The sequence below is a fragment of the Stylophora pistillata genome, chromosome 13 (genome assembly GCF_964205215.1).
Source record: "Stylophora pistillata chromosome 13, jaStyPist1.2, whole genome shotgun sequence".
NCBI lineage: Eukaryota > Metazoa > Cnidaria > Anthozoa > Scleractinia > Pocilloporidae > Stylophora > Stylophora pistillata.
The window spans coordinates 9287496-9315295 of NC_142531.1; the positions used below are offsets into that span (position 1 = coordinate 9287496).

Sequence of the window (27800 nt, forward strand, 5' to 3'; positions counted from 1 at the left end):
AAACATCCGATCGTATTTGTTCTTTGTAATCTGAGGTCTAGCCATATTTGGTCTTGAGAAGTTCTACGTTTGAAATAGGACCAGATCATTCTATGTACATAGTTTTTTTGCCCTGGGTGAAGTCGTTATTGCCTTGTACAAGTCCGCTTGGGGTAAAACTTAAAAAGAGAACAGAAAAGTAACGTGTATGAAGGAAGCGAATATCTAAGAATTGGTCCTATGGAACACTATGAAAATGTTTATAAAAAGTGAAAATTTAAGTCGCTATTTTTAGAGTCGATAATTTAACTTATTATACATACGGACGGCATTTTTTTTTAATTCAAATTTATAACTGAGTAATGATTCATTAAGATTATTTCGCAACACAGGAAAAAATTGTTATGGGAGAAATGTATTCGCGATTGCCAATATATGTGCTATTTGAAATGTGTAAATTTTGCTCTTAGATTATTAAAAGTGTGCAACTTCAAAACATAAAAGAAAAACAATAATAAAAGTAAAAATAAAGTGTGAACCTGTTTCAGTATTTTCATTTTTCAACCCAGCTTCTGACGAGTGGGTTGTGGGGCTTGTTAGTATAGGAATTTTCCGGGATAGCAGCGATTCAGAATTGCTGATGGCAATGCGAAGTTCATTTAAAAACTGAGCAATAAAAGGATCCGTCTGGTCCTAGTTTTGCATAGAAAATCTCCAAACCATACTCCTATCAAAATACACCGCGAGAATTATTCATAGCGGTCCTATCATAAGTGAAGGATTATTCCCAAATTGTTGCCTTCGTTGCTATCTGTCTGTATGGTCACCTAAGATTGTTCGTGTAGATGTAAAAATGTGTTGATTTTATTAGTGGAATTAAGGTAAACAAATTAAAGAGTTTTCAAAACTTCATACAGAACACTGGTCAAATTTTCGTGAAAACATCTGATTTCCTCCCTGAAATTTCACATAAAAAAATTCTTCCACAGATCTAAACACAAGGATCAAAAGTCCAATTTCCTCATATTCTGAAGACACTCGTAGTCTTTCGTGAAGTTCATGACCGAAAACCATGGACCATCTTTCCCTGACGTTTTGAAATGTTTCTTTCCCGTCAGTGCGATCTTCATCCATTGAATTCTTACCCAATCCTCGATCCCCCACTGTCAGAGATTGTTAAACGTTAATTGATTTCCGCTTGATTTTGGGATGAGATCACATGATTTGAGCTTTGAAGTGGAAGGAAACAGTGGCGTCAATAGCAAGTTTTTATAAGTGGAATTTGATATTACAGATTTATTTTCTTCAGTGTAAGTATATTTGTGTCTGAGTTTTGCAACCATTTAATTAGGCGCTGTTATGGGTCAAGCTTTCCTCAAACTAACCTCTCCACAGACATCTGTAAACAATTCTTAGAACCCAGACATCTCTATCCTGTTTAACCCGCCTTGATTGATTGATATCGTTAGTGATAAATATGATAATTAAAAACCCAAAAGTTTTGCATTGCTTGAGGCGACTTATTTCAACTTGAAATCTCTGCGTCAGTTTCTTGTACTCGATCATGGATATCAGAACCTTGCTTGACAATCTTCCCGATAAAGTATCTTGTTCTGTGTGTGTGACAACATTTACTGAACCAAAGATTCTGCCATGTTTGCACAGCTTTTGTCTTCACTGTTTGAACGGGATCCCACGAACGAGTGGCCGCCATGATGTATTTCTCTGTCCTGAATGCCGAAGAGAAGTTCAAGTCCCTAGCAGTGGAAACCTCAAGGATCTGCCCACAGACTTTCATATCAACAGTTTGCTAGATGTGCTGGCCATCAAAGAATGCCATACTACTGGAGTGAAATGTGGAAACTGCGACAAATGTAGCAGACACAGTTCGTACTGTTTTCAGTGCTGTGCGTTCTGGTGTGACGAGTGTATCACTGTTCATAACATGATCAAAGCGAATGAAGAGCATCGAGTCCTCGCTCTGAAAGATTTTGAAAATCAAGACATCGAAGATGTATTAAAGCGGCCAGCATTTTGCCAACTCAAGCATCACGAAAAAGAAGAACTTAAGTTCTTTTGCAAGAACTGTGATGTTGCCATTTGTAATTCGTGTGTTGCAACTATCCATGATGGTCACGCTAAGATACTTCTAGAAGATGCAGCAAGTGAACGCAAGTTACAAGTTCAGTCTTTAATCGAGTCGCAAAAAGAAAAAATTGAACAGAAGAAAAATCAAATCGCTGACCTTGAGAGACAGTGTAACTGTCTTGAGGCGCGAGCTGATGCAGTGAAACGAGACATCCATAGGCTTGCTGAAAACATGTTCGCAGCCATTGAAACAAAGAAAAAGGAATTATAACATAACCAAAGGAAAGCGCGCGCTCTGATTGGTCAATTTAGCGTTCCCCATTTGCCCATGGGTGTACGCTGCTGACGTGAGCAAATGCAAAGACTATTTTTCCGCGCGCGCTTGTTTTTTCTGGTCGCGTAAGATTTGTTAAATAAACGGGAACTCTTTAGCTACAATGTATCAATGTTATGTTATAAAACAAATGGTAAACACCACAGCGTACACTATTGAGTTATGGATGCACTTGGGAGGTTTGCTGAGCACTCAAGAAGCTAGAGTCGCTCTCGGCTATCGCCTCGAGCGACTCTTACGCTTCTTTCGTGCTTAGCAACCTCCCGCGTGCATCCATAACTCAATAGTGTACGCTGTGGTGTTTACCATTTGTTAAATGTTAAACAAAGTTGAAACACAATGAAAAGAATCCCTCGGATGTGTGGGAGCTCAACAATGCGAGATAAACCGTCAAGTGAAACTGCTAACAACAGAGATCGAAAAAACTGAAACATTTTTAAAACGAGGTACCAATGCCGAGATCGCACAATTAGATAAATCACTGAACAAGGTCTTACCGGAAGAAGTCAGCGATTATGGAAAACAAGCCTCACCTGACCTTGAAGGTTTTCGTCAATTCCGTTTCAAAGAAAACAAAACAGTACTTGATAGTATAAAATCGGACGGCATCGGCTCATTTATGACCTTTGCGAATAAAACTATCGCTCATCAGTCAACTGCCGAAGGAAAAGGAATCACTGAAGCGATTGTTGGCCTTCCATCGAAATTCTTATTAACAACAAGAAATATTGAGGGAGAACAATGTCGCCACGAGCGTGACTGTGTAATGGTGGAAATCAAAAATCAACAAGGCTATGACTGTGCTACGGAAGTGCGAGTCCAAGATAACAAAGATGGTAGATACAAAGTCAGATATTTCCTCAAAGACACAGGAAAATGCCAACTATCAGTGAAAGCAAACGAAGAACATATTCGAGGCAGTCCATTTGCTGTTAACGCGAAACCCAGACAGTTCAGACCCTTGTTATCTTTTGGACAAGAAGGTTCATCAGTTGGAATACTTGCCGGTCCATATGGAGTGTCAGTGAATGAACGAGATAAAATCGCAGTGACTGAGACTGGTAACCACAGGGTTCAGGTATTCAGTAGTGATGGAACTTACTTAAGATCTTTTGGTAGTGAGGGTAATAATAGGGGAGAGTTTAATTTCCCTGCTGGCATAGCACATGATACGAACAATAACATTACAGTAGTGGACAAAGAAAACCACAGCGTTCAATTGTTTAATGAGCAAGGGGATTACCTGAGCCAGTTTGGTGGTGAAGGAAATCTTGATCACCAGCTGAGTAGTCATGTTGGTTTATCTGTTGACGGGAATTGAAATATCATTGTTGCTGATACGGGCAACAGCTTTATAAAAACCTTTTCATCCAATGGCCAGTTTCTGTATAAACTTGGCGAAGGTGAAGTTTTTACTGCTCCTCTTCACTGTATTCAATATAACAAACATCTCATTGTGTCAGACAGTGGTGAACATTGTATCAAAGTGTTTGATATAAATGGTGATTTTTTGTACAAATTTGGAAATAAGGGAAACGGGGATGGGCAGTTCAATGAACCTCGTTTTTTGTCAGTTAACAAGGCTGGACACCTAATGGTCTGTGACAGAGAGAATCACAGAGTTCAAGTATTTGAATTGAGTGGTAAATTTGTAACAAAGTTTGGAAAAGAAGGGAGCAGGCCAGGAGAGTTCCAATATCCAACATCTTCGGCAGTTTTTAGTGATGGCAGGATACTTGTGGCTGATCGTTATAACCATCGCGTTCAGATATTTGAGTAAATGTGAAATGATAAATTCAACCTAGACCGTACTTTTTAAGAAAATTGTTTCCCCTAATTTTGAAATTATCTCCCAGATATAAGCTTCTCGTTATAGACTTAGTGAATATAACATTTTAGAACTTTGAGTCAATGGATTCGATTTGGTTCATTGTAGTAATTACTTCGTACTTCACGTTTTACTTTACGGTCAACTTAAAAATCTTGTTTTTCCGAGTAGTTTTCCGTATATATAGATGGATGTTATCTTAATTGAATGCATAGTTTATCGACACTTTTTTAAATTTTAGAAAGGCTATTAGAAATGGAAACAATTTGCCAACTGCAAAAACAAGTATTGTCTTTTTTTTTCTTTTTCATGAGCTCAGATGGACAACCCTTTCATTTTGCCTTTGTTGTTGTCTCTGTCCTTATCTAATGGCTCGTTTTCTAGATCACTCGTACGTGTTATAACCAAACAATACTGCTGTATCAGTGTAGAGTTTCATGAAGCTGAATGTCAAAGTGCAGTTGAGCTGATGAATGAGTTCAAAGTGATTGCCTTATTCCTGTAAATCACACATGCAGTGTTTGCCGAGAGAAACTGTAACGTTCAAAAACCTCCATCGCGATACTTAGGGTGTTTGTTGTTGTTGTTTTGATTGATGTAAATTATCGTTCATTTATAACCTTTAGATTCCAGTTTGTTTGGGAGGGCAAACAGCAGAGATCGAAGAAAAAGTGTCGTAATTAAGTGTATTCATTATTGAAAATAAATCATTATTCAATAAAAGTATGATCGAAGGAGTAAACTGTGAACCTATCTCAGAATGTGCAGACTTTTAGCGTAACTAACGACAAATTTGTACAGTTTGTTGGGAATTCTCCGGGGTAGCGGTGAAGTTGAAATAATGACTCAGATGTCGCTGATCACATTACATAGCCGATTTATAACTAATTCGGCAAATGGAACTTTAGATCCGTTTGCCCAAGTCTCGTGAAGGAAAAGTCCAAACCATGCTCCCAGCAACTCTATATTAGATGATAAGCTTTTAAGGACCCAAACATCATGAAAGGATTAATTACAAGTGTTTCCTTCTGACTGATTCTGATAAATAAGATTAAAAAATTACGCACTTTCTTCTTAACTGTGTGGATGACCACCCGAGTCTAAAGATTAAACTTGAGTCTTGTCACGTGTTTGTTTTCTGATTAATAGAAACTACAAGGGCTCTCAAAACTGGTTCAAATAAAATATTTTAACTATCAGTGATTGTAACAGTATACTGAGTGTACTTGTTCCCTGTGTTTAAGGGCATTAATTGCCATCTGTGGTCAAAGAGGAAAGATCCGTTCAATAATATTTTTTGAAAACCTTCAAAAAATTTCCAATAACACAATTCACTCAACACATCTCAAAGCAAGAATGGGAAGTTGCAACTAGTTCAGTTTGAGTTAAATTCTGACTAAACTCCTTTACGCCGCGCTAACTCGTTCAAAACAACGAAAAGGATTTCATCTCTCTTCTTCCCCAGGTGAAGAAGATTTTCATACTTCACAATGAAAACCCCTTCTTATCGTAACCTCTTTCCCTCATTATCTAAAACTCTCTTCAAAGTTATGGTTTCCTCCAGCCATTTGTCTTCGGTAGCAAACCCTTCAAAGCTCGAAACGTACGCAAAATGCTCGGCCACACCTTGAATGAACGAGCCACCTTCGCTTGGAACTAGAGGTCGGTTTGAATTTTCAGAGGGAAGATGCAGCAATAGGACGAACTCTCGGACGCCCAATTCTCCGTCTTTTCCGAGTTCCATCAGCAGTTTAAGGGCAATGAAGATAATTTCGTCTTTTTTTCTTCGCCACGTAAAGATTTTCTTATCTCTATAATGCAACCGCTTCTTTATCGTAACTCTCTTTCCCTTATTTCTAAACCTCTTTATACAGGCAAAATTTTGCAACCTCTTCTCCTCGGTTGAAAACCCTTTGAAGTTTGACCAATAATGAAAATGCTCGGCCACATCTTGAGTGTTTCGCAGCGCGGTTAGCGTGCTACTGTAGTAGAAGATACACCAAGAAAAATAGCGTCCACGGGATCTACCAGTTGTTTTGGACTAGTTTTAATGCGTAATTCCACACAAGCTAGCTAGTCAACTAAAAGCAAACGAATACACGTGAGTCGACTAAGCACTATTCTTTCAAAAATCACAATTCTTTAGGAAAAGATACTCGATTAAAAACTTCCTCTATATATTTTAGATATACTTACAATTCTGTAAGGCGCAATCCCGTTTAATACAGGCTATTTTCTATTTGTAGAGGCACGATCACACTGCTTCAATAACAGAATTCTCTACTTTTTGATTTCCGATTGATTTCCCCCGATCACGTAGCTAAAAGGCTCGCTCTCGTCTCATTGGCCCAGCGCTAATGTGGTTAAAGGATCATATTTGATGACAAAGGAAAACAGACGCGCGTGTGCTGTCTTAGCCACAAGTATCTAAATATAAGCATTTGTCAACGGCGTGCAAAACATTGAGTAACTAGCAAGCCAGCCTGACTTGGAGCTGGCGGCCGGTCTCTAGCGATACGGCAAACTCACCGACACCTTACTCTCCTTTCTCCCCAAATTCCATCGGTATTTTAGGCGTACAGGTCGACTCAATCAGTTTTTCTGGCCCATTAATCTCCTTTAAATAGTGAGCAGTGATCCCACTCACCATTGTCGAGCACCTTCCGGAAGTTCAATCTTTCCTTACGCGCAGAAATCCACGTCGCATGTTCATTCTGACGATACTCGTAGTCTTTCATGAAGTGCATGACCAAAAACCTTGGACCATGTTTCCCTCGTTTCGAAATTTTTCTTCCCTCTTGATTTCTTCTTTATCCACTGAATTCTTATACACATACTCTCATCCTGATTAACCTTCTCTCAGGCGATGCAATCCTCGACCCTCTCACTATCTAGGATTTTTCCGACGTAACAAATCCCTTATAGTTTTAAAATAGTCAGGTTATGCTTACAAGGTCTTGATGGCCTGTTTTCCTTTTAACTGAAAAGTAATGGTAGCAGCATGAACAGAAAATGTCTTCGAGCGGAATTTGACTTAAAACATTTATTTTCTCTGGCAAAAGTATATTTTCGTGTCGGAGTTTTGCAACCATTTAATTAGGGGCTGTTACGGGTCAAGCTTTTCTTAGAACTAACCTCTCCACAGACATCTGTAAACAATTCTTAGAACCCAGACATCTACATCCCGTATAACCTGCCTTGATTGGTTGATATCACTAACGTAAATATGATAATTGATACCTACGATGGCCCAGAAGGGTCACAGTCCAGTTTTAATTTTTGACAGTCCAGTTTTAATTTTTGACAGTCCAGTTTTATTTTTTGACAGCCCAGTTTTATTTTTTGACAGTCCAGTTTTATTTTTTTTGACAGTCTAGTTTTACTTTTTTAGACAGTCCCGTTTTAATTTTTGACAGTCCAGTTTTATTTGTTTGACAGTCCAGTTTTATTTTTTTTGACAGTCCAGTTTTACTTTTTGGGTCACAGTCCAGTTTTATTTTTTGACAGTCCAGTTTTATTTTTTGACAGTCCAGTTTTAATTTTTTTGACAGTCCAGTTTTATTTTTTGGGTCACAGTCCAGTTTTATTTTTTGAGTAGTCACCAGATCTCCCTCGATTGAACCTTCATCAACTGTACACTGAAAGGGTGGGAATTTTAATTTTCCGCTATTTTGATTCCAAAGTACAAAGTACAAAATGCCGTTACCAACATATACGCCATGCATGAGCGACAGTGATAATTCTGACGAAAATGAGCTGGAACTTATATCCCAGTACTTCAAACAGGGCTACCAATCTGGAAATACTTGAATTTTTGAAACTCCACGACATAGCTATCAGTTTATCAACCCTGAAAAGACGTCTTCGATCCTTAGCCCTGTCGAGAAGATCCACCATATCTAATGATCAACTGAAGAATGCCATCGAGAAGGAACTGGGGAAAAGTGGTTGTTTTGTGGGATACCGTAAGATGTGGTCCAGGCTCAGAAAGAAGGGGGTTATTATTAAAAGAGCAACCGTCATGAGGTGTCTCAGAGAACTCGATCCTGATGGCGTGCATAGCAGACGAAAAAAGAGGCTGCGTCGAAGGGCTTACCACTCGAAAGGACCGAATTTCATATGGCATATCGATGGCCACGATAAATTAAAGCCCTATGGCTTCAGCGTGCATGGATGTATCGATGGCTTTTCAAGAAGGCTTATTTGGCTGGTGGTGGGCTCCACAAACAAAAACCCAGAAGTGATTGCAAAATACTATTTGGACGCTGTAAAGTAGTCAGGTGGCGTACCAAGAAAGATCAGATCGGATGATGGAACTGAAAACAGTGTCATTGAGGCAATCCATACTTACCTTAGGTCTTCACACAATGATGATAATGCCGGTGAGAGATGCTTTGTCATTGGCAGATCAACAGCAAACCAAAGAATTGAAGCCTATTGGTCCCAACTTGTAAAAGATGGCCCTGGTTGGTGGATAAATTTTTTCAAAGATTTGTCAGACTTGGGCCTATTTAATGGCTCTGACCCTGTTCACCAGGATTTCATTCGATTTTGCTTCATGAACATATTCAGACAAGAGCTTTATCAAGTTGCTGAAATGTGGAATCAACATCAAATAGCATCAAGCAAATTTGGTAACAGCACTGGTCCTAGAGGAAAACCCGACTGCATGTATTTCCTGCCCCACCTCTATAACACAGAGGACTTCAAAGAAGACATTGATCTCCATGAACAAGAAGAGTTTAATGATAATTCAACCATGTGCTCCGCTGATTTTAGTGAAGAGTTTGAGGAGTTTGCTTTAATAGTTTTGAATGTTCTTGGACTGAGCTTACCACAAGATGTTGACGAAGGACTTGATCTCTATCTGCGACTAATTCAAGAGATTGACAGGTTAACATAATAAATGAGCTTTTCTGATGCAGTGCTAGGTTTCCAGACTTCCTTGGTTCAACTGACCTGTCGTAATTGGATAGACGTACAGAGGAGAGGTACTTTTAAGTATCTATTATTTCTCCTCTGCAAATCTATCTCAAAAACATCTTCATGGCCTGCTCTTTTGCCAAGAGTTACATTATTGTTGCACTTCTTTCTGTAAAAACAGAATGCTTATGATACGAAAATAAAACAAAACGCAAACACTGGAAAATCTCAATATCCTTTAATAATAGCATACACATCTTGGAAGATTCTGTCCAAGCGCATACTGACAACTTAATAACCAAAATCCTAAAGAACTGGCACCAAGCCATCTGCCCTCACGTTCTCCCTCTCTAACTCTCCTGAACATTCAAGCTTTGCTGTGCTTAAGCCTTTTCAAGGCAGCAAATCATTTTTAACTGAAACATTGTGTGATAGTCACATAAACTGGAAAGGGACAAGGCAAATGAATTGGGTCAGTTAATCAAATGTGAACTGAACATGTATAACATACTTCTTAGTTACCTAATTGATGAGCAAACTTAACCCAACATGTGAGGTATTGTTCTTGTGTTAATGATTACAGTAAGGGAACCGCAAAGAACATAAGGGAGTACATATGGTATGATTACAAACAGTGCTATCTATCTTAAGATTGAAAACCTGTCACATGCGGAAAAAATAACAGTGCTTCAGAACAATGTTTGTTTTGTCTTGTTTGCTTGTATTTTTCAGAGTATGGACTGAAAGAAAGTTGACTTAATGAAGAGGATTGACTTGGGAAAAAAATTCTTTAGTCAGTCCATTATTTTCATGGTTAGCATTGTTTCCCTCCCAATCCTTAAACAAAACATGTAAAAAAAACAAACAAACAAAGAGCCAAACCAAAGGTAGGCAATTGAGCTAAGACAACAAGAGCAGATAGATAAGTGGAGGATGGATACAATTCATTACTCTTCAGGTAGTCTTCCACAGTTCCTTTGCCAGGAAAATCGAAAATTGCCATCCCCGTTGTGTCACAGATCCATTGTTCATTTCGTCTATATGACCAGCAAAACTGTTCTTTCCACCCGCGAAAAACAACGCACACGCCCTCTCCACAAGCTCTTCCATCTTCAGTGGATCTGCATCAGTATATGTTATAAAGCGATTGCCACCGCCATTCTTTTGACGAACAGTAACAAACTTTTTCTTAGTATGGTAATAATGCATCCATCTTACTTGTACCCTATGCTGCTTTTCAATTTTCCGCTTCTTGTTTGAACTGCTTTTGCCACTACTGCCTCCCGGTTAGCTCAATTGATAGAGCGCTCGACTGATGTGCGGGAGGTCGAGGGTTCGAGACCCGGCCGGACCAACACTCAAGGTCTTAAAATAATTGAGAATAATATGCTGCCTTTCTATAACATCAAGAAATGGTTTAGATATTCTAGTCTTCTCGGACGGGGACGAATAAATGGAGGTCCCGTCTCCTGCAGGGTTAGGGGTAGGAGACGCTAATTTCCCACGCACGAGGTTACTGTGTGATCGATGTCCTCCCCTGGGGTGGGATGGGTGGGTTGTTGTCTTGCGTTTACATGAGCCTCTGGCTCGGGCTACCATGCCCCACGTAAAGACATTAAACTTGATTGATTGATTACAGATGCCGAATTCGGTTCAAAAGACTAGATAGTCGGTTGAACGTTTGCGATGAAAATGTATTCGGTGTCGATCCCGCCGAGACCGACCCTTCTTCAATTTGGCCACTATTATGTTGCCTAACAGAAGACACTGTTTCTGATTCAATAGAATTGGAGCGTCTTAATTCCTCCCGCGCAGTTTGTCTTATAAAAGCGTCCATCGTACAAAATGGCCGCCAAACAAACAACACGTGAACATGCAACAAATCGAGAGAGATCTGGTGACTACTCAAAAAATAAAACTGGACTGTGACCCAAAAAATAAAACTGGACTTTGATCCAAAAAATAAAACTGGACTGTCAAAAAATAAAACTGGACTGTCAAAAAAAATAAAACTGGACTGTCAAAAAATAAAACTGGACTGTCAGAATGAATAAAACTGGACTGTCAAAAAATAAAACTGGACTGTCAAAAAAAATAAAACTGGACTGTCAAAAAATAAAACTGGACTGTCAAAAAATAAAACTGGACTGTCAAAGAATAAAACTGGACTGTCAAAAAAAAATAAAACTGGACTGTCAAAAAAATAAAACTGGACTGTCAAAAAAAATAAAACTGGACTGTCAAAAAATAAAACTGGACTGTCAAAAATTAAACATATCGAACTCACGGGGTACAAATAGTCTCTTACTGAACTTCGTGACCCCGCCCACTTCATCGGCCCACTCAAATCGAGTGCGATTTTTGGATGTTATATCATCTTGCCCACTCTCTGTATAAAAAGTTAACAATTTACCACCGAAATATTGAACTATAATATCATGGCTTTCCATTTTGTGTATTTTCGTACTACAAAGTAAAGTTTTTCCCTCGTCATTTTCATCTTTTCCCGAGCGGGTCCGTCAAAATTAAGAAGGCGTTCGTGGTCAAAACAAGACCGAGCAAGGAGTCTTGGACGATTTCTCTCTTACGCAAGCGAAAATTGAAAATGTACCGCCAAAATCAAAGAGAGGAACAAATTTCCTTTGTTTTGATATGTAAATTGTCGAACAAGGAGCAGATTGAACCTCGTCAAATGGCTAGTCAAAACAGCCACACCTTCCTCCTTTCGCTCGTTTCCTGTTTTATAAGCTTGAAAGCAGTGGGAGAAGATTCGGGTAGCTCGGAAAGCGCTTCACCATCGTTTACTTACGAGATAAACAAGTAAGATTTGTAAAGTTATTTTCCGAAAGAGTAGGAATAAATACATTTTTTTCAGGTTAGATTGCTATTTTTACCCTAAACGTCGTCCAATAAATTTTTGTTGCAGCCTCCTAATCTATACAATTTCGAAGGAAAATATTCAGATGCTTCACCGTCCCCGAAGGGGGTTCTGTCCTGGTGTACCGGTTCACAAGGGAATTACCATTGCTCTTTCTTTGTTTAGGAGTTATCGGTTAGCTCTTGTGTATTGTTTGGTCTTTTGTATTGGCTCTTGTGAACCGGTACACGATGACAGAACCCCGAAGGGTCTCCACTCATCGAAGCGTGTACTGTAGCCAATGTAGTGAATTTTCAGTCTCTTGTTGGGTTTGTCAACGTCCGTGACTTCAATATCATACAATTTTGTATCTTTTCTCTGTGAAATGACCTTTTTAACAGGGGTGTATGCTGAGTATTCGTTGCAGAATCGCTTTGGTTCTCTTATCTCTCTCTTTGGCTTCTCCGCCATTTTGAAAATTTGCTTAGGAGGGCATCTGGGTTAGCGGCCGCGCCAGGCTGGAACCGACAAAAACAAATGTCCATCGCAGTTGGGAAACAGTTTGATATGCTGGACTGTGACCCTTCTGGGCCATCGTAGATACCTAAAGTTTCGCATAGGTGACTTTTTTCAACTCGAAATCTCTGCGTCAGTTTGTTGTACTCAATCATGGATATCAAAACCTTGCTTGACAATCTTCATGATGAAGTATCCTGTTCTGTGTGTATGACAACGTTTACTAGACCAAAGATTCTGCCATGCTTGCACAGCTTCTGTCTGCACTGTTTAAGCGGGATCTTACGAACAAGTGGGCGCCATCATGTATTTCGCTGTCCCGAATGCCGAAGAGAAGTCCAAGTCCCCAGCAGTGGAAACCTCAAGGATCTTCCGACAAACTTTCGTATCAACAGTTTGCTAGATGTGCTGGCCATCAAAGAATGCCATACTACTGGAGTGAAATGTGGAAACTGCGACGCAAGTAGCAGACACAGTTCTTACTGTTTTCAGTGCTGTGCGTTCTGGTGTGACGAGTGCATCACTGCGCATAACATGATCAAAGCGAATAAAGAGCATCGAGTTCTCGCTCTAAAGGATTTTGAGGATCAAGACATCGAGGATGTACTTAAGCGGCCAGCATTTTGCCAACAGAAGCATCACGAAAAAGAAGAACTCAAGTTCTTTTGCAAGAACTGTGATGTTGCCATTTGTAATTCGTGTGTTGCAACCATCCATAAAGGTCACGCTAAGATTCTTCTAGAAGAAGCAGCGAGTGAACGCAAGTTACAACTTCAGTCTTTGATCGAGTCGCAAAAGGAGAAAATTGAACAGAAGAAAAACAAAATCGTCGAACTTGAAATACTGTGTAACCATATTGAAGTGCGAGCCGATGCAGTGAAACGAAATATCTATAAATTTACTAAAAACATGATCGCAATCATTGAAGCAAAAAGGAAGGAAATGTTAAACAAAGTCGAACTACAACAAAAAGAGTCCCTTGAATGTGTGCGAACTCAACAATACGAGGTAAAGCGTCAAGTTAAACTGCTGGAAACAACAGTAAAAAAAACTGAAACAATATTGAAACGAATTACAAACGCCGAGATTACACAGTTATTGAAGTCACTGAACACAGTCTTACCGGAAGAGGTCAATGATGATGAAAATCAAGCCGCATCTGATATTGTAGGTCTTCGTCAATTCCGTTTCACAGAAAACAAATCATTACTTGATAGTTTAAACTCTGACAGCATCGGCTCATTTGTAACCTTTGTGAATAAAACTATCGCCCATCAATCAACTGCCGAAGGAAAAGGAATCACTGAAGGTATTGTTGGACTTGAATCACACTTTTTATTAACAACAAGAAATACAGAGAGAGAACAATGCTACAATGAGCGTGACTGTGTAATGGCGGAAATAAAAAATCAGCAAGGTCATGACTGTGCCATGAAAGTGCGAGTCCAAGATAACAAAGATGGTAGCTACGAAGTCAGATACTTCCTCAAGGATACAGGAAAATGCCAGCTATCAGTGATAACAAATAAAGAACATATTCGTGGCAGTCCATTTACCGTTGAAGCAAAACCCAGACAGTTTAGACCCTTTTTATCGTTTGGAAAAGGAGTTTCGTCAGTTGGAATATTTGACGGCCCATATGGAGTGGCAGTGAATGAACGAGATGAAATTGCAGTGACTGAGACTGGTAACCACAGGGTTCAGGTATTCAGTAGTAATGGAACTTACTTAAGATCTTTTGGTAACGAGGGTGATAAACAAGGAGAGTTTAATTGTCCTTCAGGTATAGCACATGATAGGAATAAGAACTTAATTGTTGTGGACACTAATAACCACCGCGTTCAATTGTTCAATGATCAAGGTGAGTACCTGAACCAGTTTGGTGGTAAAGGAAATCTTGATCACCAGCTGAGTAGTCCTTTTGGTTTATCTGTTGACGGGAATGGAAATATCATTGTTGCCGATAGGGGTAACAAACTTTTAAAAACTTTTTCATCTAATGGCCATTTTTTGTATAAACTTGGTGAACGTGAAGCTTTTACTGCTTCTTCTCACTGTATTCAATATAACAAACATCTTATAGTGTCAGACAGTGGTGAACATTGTATCAAAGTGTTTGATATAAATGGTGATTTTTTGTACAAATTTGGAAATAAGGGGAACGGGGATGGGCAGTTCAATGAACCTCGTTTTTTGTCAATTAACAAGGCTGGACACTTGATGGTCTGTGACAGAGAGAATCACAGAGTTCAAGTATTTGAGCTGAGTGGTAAATTTGTAACAAAGTTTGGAAAAAAGGGGAGTAGGTCAGGAGAGTTCATCTGTCCAACATCTACAGCCGTTCTTAGTGATGGTAGGATAGTTGTAGCTGATTGGTTGAACCATCGCATTCAAATATTCGATTAAATGTTGATAAATACAACTTCCGTTATATTTAGACTTTAAAGTAGCTCTGAACGAATTGTTTTCTTCTGATCTGAAGTTATTTTCCAGACAAGCTTCTCGTTGTAGTCTTTGTTAAAAAAAAACATTTCAGAACTTTGAGTCAGTGGATTCGATTTGCATTTATTAGTTCGCACTTTAGGTTTTCTCTCGTGGTAATCCTAGAAAAATAATGGTACTTTTTCTAGGGAGTTTTCCGTTAATGAATGAAAACACGTTTTTAACTTGATGGAAAGTCTATTAGTAAAACAAGTAATGAATTGCAAAGAATTTTTTGTCATTTTAAATCAAATTGGCCAAGATTTCACTTAAAACTTGCTTTTTCTTTCTGTTCCATGAGGTCAACTGAGTAGACAGCACTTTCATTTTGCCTTTATTGATGCCTTTTTTCTACTTTACCAATGGTTCATTCTTCAACTCACCTGTTACAACCAAATAATAGTGGTGTGTTAATGTAGAGTTACATGAAGCTGCCTGTCAAGGTACAGTTGAGCTGGTTAAAGTGTGCAACGTGATTACCCTATTCCCGTAAATCACGCATGCAGTGTTTACGGAGAGAAACTGTAACGTTCAAAACGCTGCATCACAACACTTAAGTTTTTTTTGTTTCGGTTTTGATTGGTGTATTATGTTGCTCACTTGTGATCTTAAGATTCTAGTTTCTTGGGGAGGGCAAACACCAGAGATCGAAGAAAAATTGTTGTGATGGTGCTTTAACCTCTAGTTTTTTAGGGGGGGCAAACACTAGAGATTGAAGAAAAATTGTTGTGATAGTGTATTCATTATTGAATCAGAAACATTATTCAATAAACTGACCAAACCATACTCCCTACAACAATATATGGATGATAAGCTTTTCGGACCCAAACAACATGAAAGGATTAATTACAAGTTTTTCCCTCAGACTGATTCTTATGAATGAGATTGAAAACATTTGCACTTAAAACTGTCTGGAAAGCCACTTGAGTCTAATGATTAACCTTGAGTCCTACCACGTTTTTTTTTTTTCTTTGCTAATTAAACTGCTTCAATTCAAAATATTTCAACTATCAGTGACTCGAACAGTGTACTTGCTCCCTGTGTTTAAGGGCAATTTATTTCCCTCTGTGTTCAAAGAGGAAAAAGGAAGGTGCAAGGGCTCTTAAAAATGGTTCAAGTAAAAATATTTTAACTATCAGTGACTGTAACAGTATACTGAGTGTACTTGTTCCTTATGCTTAAGGGTATTTTATCTCCCTCTGTGGTCAGAGGAAAGATTAGTTAAATAATATTTTTGAAATCCTTTAAAAAAAGTTTCCAATAACACGATTAACTCAACAGGTCTCAAAACAAGAATCGAAAGTTTCAAGTTCAGTTTGAGTTCAATTCTGACTAAACTCTCTAAGGGCTGATAGTTTCTAAAGAAACTGTTTGGGGCTGCGTCGGAGGGGGTAACGAAATAATTTGGATATATCAACAAAGTTGAAATGGTAAATTGGCCACCGTAACGATTACAAAAGCTGACGTTTCGAGCGTTAGCCCTTCGTCGGAGCGAATAGAGGAATTGTGGGTTGTGTGTGCTTTTAAAGGCAGAAAATGGAGCTACGTTATTGGTGGGAACATGGCAACGAGAAAAACTCGAACGTTGCCATGTTCCCACCAATAACGTAGCTCCATTTTCTGCCTTTAAAAGCACACACAACCCACAATTCCTCTATTCGCTCCGACGAAGGGCTAACGCTCGAAACGTCAGCTTTTGTAATCGTTACGGTGGCCAATTCACCATTTCAACTTTGTTGATACATCTAAACTCTCTAAGCCTCGCTTAATCGGGACAGGGATGGGGAGTTCAATAAACCTATTTTTTTGTCAGTGAACAAGGCATGACACCTGATGGTCTGTGACTTATACAATGACGGAGTTCAGGTATTTGAACTGAGTGGTAAATTTGTAGCAAAGTTTGGAAAAAAAGGGAATAGGTCAGAAGAGTTGATATGGCCAACATCTACAACCGTGATGGTAGGATGCTGATCGTTATATCCATCGCGTTCAGATGTTTGAGTATATGTGAATAAATTCAGCCTACGGCGTACTTTGAAGAAACTGTTTTCTCCTAATCTTGAAATCATTTCCTAAAGAACATTTTAGAAATTCAAGTCGGTGAATTTAATTTGGTTCATGGTAGTAATTAGTTCGTGCTTTAGGTTTACGATCAACTAACAAAAGTGTTTTTGTTTTCGTGTTGTTTTCCGTATATATAGATGGATGTTATCTTAATTAAATGTCCAATTTATTGACACGTTTTTAAATTTCAGTAAAGCTAGGCCATTAGAAAAATTTCATCAACTTAGACGGACAACTCTTTCATTTTGCTTTTATCTTTTTCTAATGGCTCGTCCTTCAGCTAACTTGTTATAACCAAATAATACTGGTGTATCAGTGTAGAGTTACATGAAGCTAACTGTCAAAGTGCAGTTGAACTAATCAATACGTGTGACGAGCTTCTTAATATTCTCGGAAATCACGCCGTTTGCAGACAGAAACTATAACAACACGTAATTTTTTAAGTACAGATTTTCTGAAGTAAGAAATTTGGAAAAAAATCAAACTTTGCCATGGTATAGTTACTAAGGTTAAAGCAAAGAATCGCCAACATCACCGAGCGGCTGTCTATGAATTAAGACTTACGGCTCAATCAACAATTTCAGTGACTCAATCGGCCATCACAATTTATATTTGTTTCAGTTAATTTCAAAACATTTTAATCGGTTTCTTTCAACTTGTTGCTAAACAGTAAAAAAAGAGCATGTTGGCGTCTACTTTTCCAGTTATCAGTGGTGAACGGTACCCTAATATTATGATAACTCGCCCAAACAGCAGCACATATATCCCTCGAATGGTTAAGTAAACCATTTAAAAGTCGATTTATTTTTCAGAGAAGAAAACTTGTCAGCAGTACTTATGATTTCAATACAATTGTGCCACACAAAAAGGCAATGGAAATTTCCATGTAATACTCATTCACGTATACTTAACATTATCTATCATTGTTAAACAAAATTGAACGGGTACATGGAAATTTCCATGTAATACGCATTTGCGCGTAAAAAAAATAATTTTAAACACCTTTGGCCATTAAACAGGTCCATGGAATTTTCCATGTACATGTAATACTTACTTGCGTATACAAAACAGTATCAAACATTCTTAATCAAAACAGGTACATAGAAATTTCCATGTAATACTCATTTACATATACAAACAGTATCAACCATTCAGAACCAATTTAAACAGGTACAAGGAAATTTTCATGCAATACTTATACGATTTCATTGTGCCGGATAGTGCCTCACCAAAATGATCTATGGAAATTTCCATGAAATATTTATCCTCGTATACAAACAGTATCAAACAGTCCTGACCAAAGCGGTACCGGTACGTGGAAATATCCATGTAATACCCTTTCACACGCAAAAAATAATAATACTTTCAAACTTTCTTGGCCCAAAATGGGTGTATGGAATTTTATAGTGACATGTTTATAGTGTCCGAAATTCCTTTTCAAAACAAGTTTATGGAAATTTTCATGTAATACTCATTCGAATATTCAAAATAGTATCTGTTTCATGTTTTGCTAAACAAATTCTCCACTCGTCGTTATCTTTGGACCCTGATCACGGCTTGCATGCTGAACGGCTCAGCGTGACAGCTTCTTTCCTAAAACCAGAAACAGGCTTCTCGTCCTTATATACGGATAATAAGTTCACGTTCCTTTGAACCGTCAGTTTGAGGCAGAAACTCACTGAAACACATAAAAATAAGGGATAAACAAAGTTATTACTTTTTGCAGGTATTGGCATTGTTTACAGATGGTTTGACTGCCGGTTACTGCAAGTCAGCAATTTTGTCTCACTTCTTTTAGCAATTTAGTTACTGTATTATGGCATAGAAAGTAAAGGAGTCAATGTCTGTAAAATGTGCAGCTTAAGTACAGTTTATTTGTATAATTGTGTCTTACCTAGAGTATACGAGTCTCCAAACAATAATACAATCCCTCTTGGAGGCACGAAAAGCTTTACGATGTGCTGCATGAGGTCCACCTCATTCTCAGCCACAAACCAATTTGTGGCACTTTTCGATGTGTGCCAACAATAATGACACTGGCTCTTACGTTTACGTTTGTCGTCGTAAACGTCGTAATCGACAAGGTCTCAGCATCAAAAGAAATTGGTTCACTTGGTTGTACGGAAATAGTGTTTGACTCATTCTCACCTCACCGTTTTTTTTGCCTTGATTTTCCTCGCAGCCACTGGTAGAAGAACTATTTGCAGGTCGTTTGTCAGAACTTGACGTGGGGAACAATTCTACTTCTAGTAATTTTCTGACTTGTTTTCCAAATCTTGAAATGTCAGAAAATTCTCGGTACAACAGTTTATTGAGGTCGTCGGTGGGATTTAAGAACAACTTGAAACGTCCGGGAGAAGACTTTTTCCGAGGTTTATTTTACCTAAGAAACAACGAATGCCGTTTGAAATATCATAAAACCATTTTATCGTATCTTTTACGAATTACATTGGTGTGAAAAGTAAATTCGATTGAAAATGCGGCATCGCCGGCTCCGTCCAAACACGTTTAGCGGAAACGGAGACCAGAAGCGGAACTTTCTTGCGGTATTTTTGAAAAGTGTTACAGATTGATTGCTATTGTGCTCGCATTGCGAAATGCTTTAAATTTGTGTGGGAAATTTCATGTAAAAGGTAGTAAAAATTGAGAGTGAATGGTCAGAGTAAGCTAAACGCCGAAAGGAGTGAAATCCATTGCCATAGACAGGCCAAGTTTACTCAGTGCTGACCTTTTTGGAAGCCAAATCAAATGCAGCTAATCTAAGACACAAGAATATTTTTTCCTCCAAACTTATTTTTCTATTGCACGATAGGAAATGATCCTTATCTCGTACAAACTCAAAATGATCTTTCTTAGAGCAAATTCTCTTTTCTTTTGACTGAAGCTTAAATTTTTCAGAATTCTCGAAACGAAACGTACCTTGAGTTTCCTTCGATCTTCACTCGCAGGCTTCATGTGAACAACAGACCCAGGATCAGTGCCATCCTGCGCTAGAATGGATGATTTATTGTAATGATGCAGTGTGCCGGCGCACCTCTCCGTTTTCTGTTTTCGCGAAGTACCACTTTCTGTCGGAATAGTGCCGCTTTTCCCTTTTTCCTTCTTTCGAGTAAGGTAGCGAGGACCCTCCACCACGTGTTGTTGCCATATCTTTTCACTAACTGAGTTTTTTGAGCCTGGCTTGTCAAATAGCTGACCTGCATGAACCCTAAAGAATGTGCGACCACCATTTTGAATTGAGATCATATAAGCCGTATCGTTTGTTTATTGGTTAATATGCACACCCCATAAGAAATTCTTTTGTATGCCCGATGACGTAGGAGTTTTCAAATTTCCGACAGCCGCATCACGCTGTTGAGGAAACTGTTAGTTTTTTCAAACTGAAATAGGAATACATGAACGGCTATGGATATTATGGATTACTCTAGTTCGGTTGCAGAAGAGCCACTGTCACTCTCGATTCCTTCAAGTCTCGCCGAAGAACCTTTGGTAGAAACATCAGTTACTGAAGAAAGCTTTGAGAGCCGAGCTACGAGAATAGCAGAGTCAGCCGTGGAAGTATTTCAACGTCTCTTAGCAAGCAAGCCTGCCAAACGGAAAAGGGAAGCCTCGATCGACTACCGAATCGTTAGACTCTTCAAGAGCTGAAACACCACTCTCGCCTGAGCACACAGCTTCCAAAGAGTAAGAAGTAGAAACTTCTAGCGCTGCAGGTTGTGAGGACGATGACAATGTGGTCCTTTCTGAAAATGAAAGCCTCAGCGGTAACAAGGCGCAAAGCGGCAACCTTGAAGGTAAATTTCTAATCAGCTCTTCCCTAACCTCAAAAACAGAACGTTTTTCTTTCTGTTTGAGGATAATAATTCTCAATTCAGAAACACTGCAGTTGATATAGGGGGAAAAGTAGAGGAATTCTTTGATGTTCTCAAAGTAACAGATCTCGTTATGAATAGCCGGAAAACTGTTTGCCAGCTTATACCGTCCGTACAATTCAATACCTATTCACGCAGCCAAGGAGCAATTAAGAGCTCCTCCAAGTGTTTCTCCTCCAGTGTTTAAAATGATGATAAAATCGTGGACGTGGCTGAAGAAAAAAAAAAAAAAAGGATATCAGTGTATTCCAAAAGTTAATTTTTCCGACTAATCCAAAGTGAAAAACGAGATAGGAACGAACTGACCTCAAAAACCCAACGCCGGAAACGCGCAAAAATGAGAGAACTAAAACTTCATTTTATCAAAGTTGAAGATCAGTCCAGGAGGTTTTGCCCCATTTTGAAAGAATTTGACAAGTTTCCGACTTTAGACGTAGAGGAAGACCGGGAATTCAATCGGGCTTTGGGCGGCGCATCCAAAGCAAGTAAAAAAGGCTTATTGTGAACATTGTGAAGAACACGTATTAGTGAGCTGGATTTGCACTGCAAAGTGGAGCGTCATAAATCCATAATACAGCAACTAGGATAGTGGAACAATCTTGACGCCCTAATCTATAAACTACCGTCTATTGGGAAATTAGAGGATCAATAAAAAAGGCAGTTTTCATTTCGATGTATTTGATAAATTTTTTGTAAACAAGAATTGTAACAGAAGGGCCGAGTTTACGTAATTTTTGTTATTTAGTCATTTATTTTAAGCCTATATTATGTACGGGCAAGGTGGAAGGAGTGCCTGACCTTATAATGTAAGATATTTCAAGTTCTGATTTGAAAATATCTGACAAAGACACATTGTCTGCAATTTAGAAAGTTTCATCATACTTCTTAGCTGTCATCTTAACCAAATTAAAAAAGGATAAGTTGATATTTCTAACCTAGTAAACAAAGAGAGACGTATCTGTCGTAGGAAAAGTTCGAAAAGTGAAAAAACCTGGAGGTTGCGATCGCGAGAAGTGTCATGCTGCTTCTTTGAAAGAAGGAAAGGCTCTAAAATCCAAAGCGATAATTGTGGTAATTAGATAGGAAGTATCACGAACTCCCGCAGTGACATATCGTAACGCATTCCTTAGGCCTAGTTTATACGTCGCGCTACGGTCGAATTTAATTCAGACGAATTCGTCGTTCCCTCGACGTAAATCGTGGCGTGGTTTTATGCGTCGAAATCAGTTGGATTGAATTTATTTCTCTTCCCAAATGCAGTGCCTCTGGTCAGAGGTGTCATTTTGAAATAAATTGAAATACATCAAGAAAATGCATGCATTTCATTATACGCGACTCTCGGTGCGACGTTAAAACTGAAGACGCGTTATCGATATTTTATCTGTCTTACCAAGACGGATAAACCGTCAAGGACGAATTTAATTCACCAGACGAATTTAATTCGTTTTAGACGTCGCGCTATCGTCGAATTTAATTGCTTGTGCGACCTTGAATTAAATTCGACTGTAGCGCAACTTATAAACTATTAGTGTCGTTTATTGGAGAGACTGGGTTCGAAATAGCCATTACAGCGTGGACGTAAACACCAAAACAGCCAACAGCGTAACGACTTAAAAAAAAAAAAAAAAAACAATCAATCGATATTATTTTGTTGCTGGCTATGCCATATAGAGCAGAAGAAGTGGGGAAGAGTAAACGTTTTGGTCGTTTTTTGTAGAGAGAGGAAAAGAGGCTGCTTGGGTGATTTGTTTCCGCCGTTCGCTGTTTTGTTGTTTACGAGTTACAGTCCTTTACTTCAAGATGAAGGCACGAAGGCGATTGTTTAGCCTGGTTCTCTGACGATACAAGGCGCCCTCGTGATTTTGACAGATATTTGAGAAACTGGATTCAGACCGTCTGAGATTTAGGCTAATATCGACTCAAAGTTACGAAATATTCATCAATTCTGTGGGTTTCTGTATATTTAAGGCAACAAAATCTGGATGTGCTGAGAAATGCTTAGAAGCCGTGGATCTCGCAGAGATGTGCATGATACGTGGGAATCTTCTAGGCAATAACTCGCTGCAAACAAGGTAAATCGTACTTGATGGGCTATGGATGCACGCCAAACTAAATGAAAGGTACAGTACATCTTATGTTGTCCTTTAGTTGCACCAACAAGCTTCTTCTCGTATATAGTCTAAATCATAAATCAGACTAAATTAAATAAAACGAATTTGTAACCATTCCTTTTATAACGTGATTCATGAACAAAAAATTCCTTCAAATCTAACTTTTGTCTTTATAGGTAAAACTAAATTTGGACACACTCATGAAGCTGCTGACCAGATGTTTAACAAGTAAGAATCAGAGTTTCATTTTCATTGAATTCAGTTGAGAGGAAAACTCTCTTTGAGAATAGTTACATTGCAGAACCATCTTATTAATGCTGCCGATTTCAGTCAAAGTTTCACTGCTGGGATGCTTAATTGCCAGCTTCAAAATACTAAATGTTGTTGTTAATTGTTAGTCATATTAAATTGTGTCTTACAGGCTTTCTGAATTTTTGGTAAAGAAGGACACAAGAACCTCTATAGGTACTGTTAGGATGAATGCAATCAGTAAACTTCTACCTTAGAAGATGAGTAGTAGTAGTAGTAGTAGTAGTAGTAGTAGTAGCAGTAGCAGTAGCAGTAGCAGTAGTAGCAGTAGCAGTAGCAGTAGCAGTAGCAGTAGCAGTAGCAGCAGCAGCAGCAGCAGCAGTAGCAGTAGCAGTAGTAGTAGTAGTAGTAGTAGTAGTAGTAGTAGTAGTAGTAGTAGTAGTAGTAGTGGTAGTGGTAGTGGTAGTGGTAGTGGTAGTGGTAGTAGTAGTAGTAGTAGCAGCCTCAGTAGCAGCAGTAGTAGCAGCAGCAGTACTAATAGTGGTAGTAGTAGTAAAACTTTATTGAAATTGTCATTACATGAAGAGCCATCCTAAGCTAGGGAAAAATCCCTTACTAATTTGGGGACACTAAAAAAGAAAAAAGACTAGGAGCTATTTACAGAGGTATATGTATTAATTAGTTAACTAAGAGAAAATCTATAGTTAACTAATTACGGATTTGTATTAAAAAATATATATAAAATTCAAGAGGAGCAGAGTAGATTTGTATAACTATTGAGACAGTCGTGTAGTTATATTTTAAGCCTTCAATTGATTGATGTTTATCCTCTCCTGACAATATGGATGGATACAATATCCTAAAATGTTTTCTCTTGTTAATTGATAGAGCTTGTGACCTCCTTTGAGAGTTGTTACACCCCAACTCCAAAGGCTGCCGAGGTTGAGCATGTTTTTGCTGTGAAGGAGGGGATGTTGCCCATTTCACTGGGGGAGTGGCAAAAAGGAAAACTGGAAACCGGTAAACCCTCATCCACTGAGAACAGTGGTTAACTGTAGTGAAAGTAAGTGGAAATATCTGCTGTACAATGGAGAATAAATAGAAACAAAAAATCTCAACAATACTTTCCATTAACAATTATACTCTGTTCATGCACTGAAGATATCTGTTTTGCTCAGATGGAGTGTGATGATCTTACATTTTAATTCTTAGCATTATACAAGACCAATAATGATAATAATAATTGTAAATAGCAATAATATTAGTAACAATGACAAGTACTATTAGAAAAATCACAAACTGATCTCTGTTACAGCTTGATGGTATACAGCTGTAAGTTACTTAAATTAGAAGCTTATTTATTGTTGAGGTCATTTCATTCTCTACTGTCTGGTTCATGTCCTTCAAATATTAAATTTCTGGAATAAGCGTTTTTGCTACAGGTTTTTAAGCTTGCTTTTCTTTATATATGTCAGGCTGATGCAGAAATAAATGTTGATGTCCCCCCAGATTATGTTATTCCAGATGCAGAGAAGCTTGAGCATCAACGGCTCAGGTCAGAATTTGGAAAGTAGATTGTCAAAATATAAGATTTTCAGTTATAATCGACTCACACTTGTGAATGGAAATTTCCATAGATCTTCCAGTAGAATGGTAAAATATAAGATTTTCAGTTATAATCAATTCACACTTGTGCATGGAAATTTCCATAGATCTTCCATTGACATGGCAAGATTTAAGATGTTCAGCTATGATCAATTCACACAATGTGCATGGAAATTTCCGTGGATATTCCAGCAACATGGCTCAAATGAAAGAATTTTTCAGTCAAGATCGATCCAAACAATGTGCATGGAAATTTCCATAGATCTTCTGTATGATAAAATGACGTATCTTAGATATTCAGTTGCAATCGACTCACACACGTGCATGAAAATTTTTATAGACCTTCTACTAACATGGTAAAATGTAAGATGTTCAGCTCTAATCGATCTAGGCATGTGCATGGAAATTTCCATAGACCTTCCATTAACATGGTAAATGTAAGATATTCAGCTATAAATAGATCTACACATGTGCATGGAAATTTACATAGACCTTCCATTAACATGGTACAATGTGAGATGTTCAGCTCTAATCGATCCAGACATGTGCATGGAAATTTCCATAGACCTTCCATTAACATGGTATAATGTAAGATATTCAGCTGTAATCGATCTAGAAGTGTGCATGGAAATTTCCATAGACCTTCCACTGACATGGTAAAATGTAACATGTTCAGCTCTAATCGATCTTGACATGTGCATGGAAATTTCCATAGACCTCCCATTAACATGGTATAATGTAAGATATTCAGCTGTAATTGATCGAGACTTGTGCATGGAAATTTTCATAGACCTTCCATTAAGATGGTATAATGTAAGGATGTTCAGCTCTCATCAATCTAGACATGTGCATGGAAATTTCCATAGACCTTCCATTAACACAGCAAAATTTAAGATGTACAGTTATAATTGATCCTGACATGGTGGAAATTTCCATAGACCTTCCATTAACGTGGTATAATGTAAGATGTTCAGCTCTAATCGATCTAGACATGTGCATGGAAATTTCCATAAGACCTTCCATTAACATGGTATAATGAAAGATATTCAGCTGTAATCGATCGAGACATGTGCATGGAAATTTTCATAGACCTTCCATTAAGATGGTATAGTGTAAGGATGTTCAGCTCTCATCAATCTAGACATGTGCATGGAAATTTCCATAGACCTTCCATTAACACAGCAAAATTTAAGATGTACGGTTATAATTGATCCTGACATGGTGGAGATTTCCGTAGACCTTCCATTAACATGGTATAATGTAAGATGTTCAGCTCTAATCAATCTACACATGTGCATGGAAATTTCCATAGACCTTCCATTAACACAGCAAAATTTAAGATGTACGGTTATAATTGATCCTGACATGGTGGAAATTTCCAGAGACCTTCCATTAACATGGTGTAATGTAAGATGTTCAGCTCTAATCGATCTACACATGTGCATGGAAATTTCCATAGACCTTCCATTAAGATGGTACAATGTGAGATGTTCAGCTCTTATCGATCTAGACATGTGCATGGAAATTTCCATAGACCTTCCATTAACATGGTATAATGTAAGATATTTATCTGTAATCGATCTAGACATGTGCATGGAAATTTCCATAGACCTTCTACTAACATGGTAAAATGTAACATGTTCAGCTCTAATCGATCTTGACGTGTACATGGAAATTTCCATAGATCTTCTATGGACATGGTAAAATGTAAATGTTCATTAACGTTCTAATCGATCCAGAAATGTCCATGGAAATTTCCAAAGATTTGCTTAAGTGACATGGTATAATGTAACATGATTTTTTTTAGTCCTTTTGGATTATCATCTCTATGGTAATGTCTGCATATACATTTGTAAAAAAGATTCTCAGAAAAATCGCTGTCAGATACGCCATATCCTATTTTGTATATTTAAAACACGGATGTATAAATTTCAGTAAATAGTTCTCAAAAGAAATTCTGTCTTTGTTGTAAAAGTTGTTGTAATCAATTCAACTGTGGAGTGGCTTTTATAGACTATTAAACTCTTTTTCCTTCAATGTAGTTGAGTGTCCTGGTTAGAATGATACATTGTAGAGCACATGTTACCCAACATATACTGAAATGGCAAGGAAGCATCTCTTTCATTGTGGTTTTTACCAAATTTTCTTTACTTCAGAAAATCTGTACTTAAAAAATTATGTGTTTAACGTTCAAGGAGCTTCGTCAAGATACTTTAGGGTCTCTTGTTTGTTTGTTTTGATTCGTGTAAAATTATCGTTCATCTATAATCTTTAATTTCTAGTTTGTTAGGGAGAGAAAACACAGAAGAGCTAAGAAAAGTTGTTATGATTGTGCATTTGTCATTGAAAAAGAAACATAAACTTAATAAAAGCGTGAAAGAACAACTGAAAGTGTAAATCGATCTCTGAGAGTGGAATGAATGACTCAGATGTTGCTGATCACATTGCAAAGTTCAGTAAAAGTTTGGGAAGTTGAAGTTCAGTTTCGTTTGGCCCGAATCTCGCGTAGAAAACGTCCAAACCTAGCCCCTGACGACAATATATTCCGATAATAACCTTTCGGGACCCTATCATGATCATGAAAGGATTAATCACAAGTATTTCCCATATTCACTCAATGAATGACACTTTTGAAACACTTCGCAGTTTGTCTCTTAACTACATCTCGGCAGGGTCACGTATAGATGGATTGTAGAACCCTTTATGAAAAATGTTGATGAAAAAAGCAAAATAAACATTGATTTCATATTTAGGGACTGGTCCTTCTGTATCGCCTTGGAGGGGGTGGGCGGGGGAAGTCAGAGGATTTTGGTTGTCGATATCCCCCGTACGAGAAAAATAGGAATGACCGAAAATCTGAACGATAAAAAAAATTTTCATTGCGTAGAAAAGG

At 38.2% G+C, this 27800-nt stretch overlaps 2 protein-coding genes, 1 long non-coding RNA gene and 2 pseudogenes across 8 annotated transcripts; 4 read left to right on the forward strand and 1 right to left on the reverse strand.

The window, feature by feature from the left end:
- The first annotated feature begins 1309 nt into the window (after positions 1-1309).
- On the forward strand, positions 1310-4952 carry LOC111347503 (E3 ubiquitin-protein ligase TRIM71-like; annotated as a pseudogene).
- A 2523-nt stretch (positions 4953-7475) lies between these two features.
- LOC148717513 (uncharacterized) lies at positions 7476-9185 on the forward strand (annotated as a pseudogene).
- Positions 9186-11903: 2718 nt separating this feature from the next.
- Positions 11904-15792, forward strand: LOC111347504 (E3 ubiquitin-protein ligase TRIM71). Its single transcript, XM_022954743.2, has one exon. The coding sequence runs from the start codon at positions 12679-12681 to the stop codon at positions 14929-14931; it is 2253 nt and encodes a 750-aa protein (XP_022810478.2). The 5' UTR covers positions 11904-12678; the 3' UTR covers positions 14932-15792.
- Positions 15793-17834: 2042 nt separating this feature from the next.
- LOC148717514 (uncharacterized) lies at positions 17835-20349 on the reverse strand. 3 transcript variants are annotated; one of them, XM_088743212.1, is made up of 3 exons: positions 19990-20349; positions 19224-19453; positions 17835-18748 (listed from the first exon to the last, which is right to left on the reverse strand). In XM_088743212.1, the coding sequence occupies exons 1-2, from the start codon at positions 20314-20316 to the stop codon at positions 19445-19447; spliced, it is 336 nt and encodes a 111-aa protein (XP_088599338.1). In that variant the 5' UTR covers positions 20317-20349; the 3' UTR covers positions 17835-18748; positions 19224-19444. The 3 variants fall into 3 exon arrangements, with proteins under 3 accessions (XP_088599338.1, XP_088599337.1, XP_088599336.1); XM_088743211.1 differs by having other exon boundaries at positions 19219-19453; XM_088743210.1 differs by having other exon boundaries at positions 18965-19453.
- A 376-nt stretch (positions 20350-20725) lies between these two features.
- LOC148717515 (uncharacterized) lies at positions 20726-26944 on the forward strand. 4 transcript variants are annotated; one of them, XR_015994665.1, is made up of 6 exons: positions 20726-20864; positions 22911-23062; positions 23230-23281; positions 23475-23518; positions 24191-24365; positions 24778-26944. It is a non-coding gene; the product is annotated as an uncharacterized LOC148717515 (long non-coding RNA). The 4 variants fall into 4 exon arrangements; XR_015994666.1 differs by lacking the exon at positions 20726-20864 and having other exon boundaries at positions 22396-23062; positions 24812-26944; XR_015994667.1 differs by lacking the exon at positions 20726-20864 and having other exon boundaries at positions 22468-23014.
- The last annotated feature ends 856 nt before the right edge of the window (positions 26945-27800 follow it).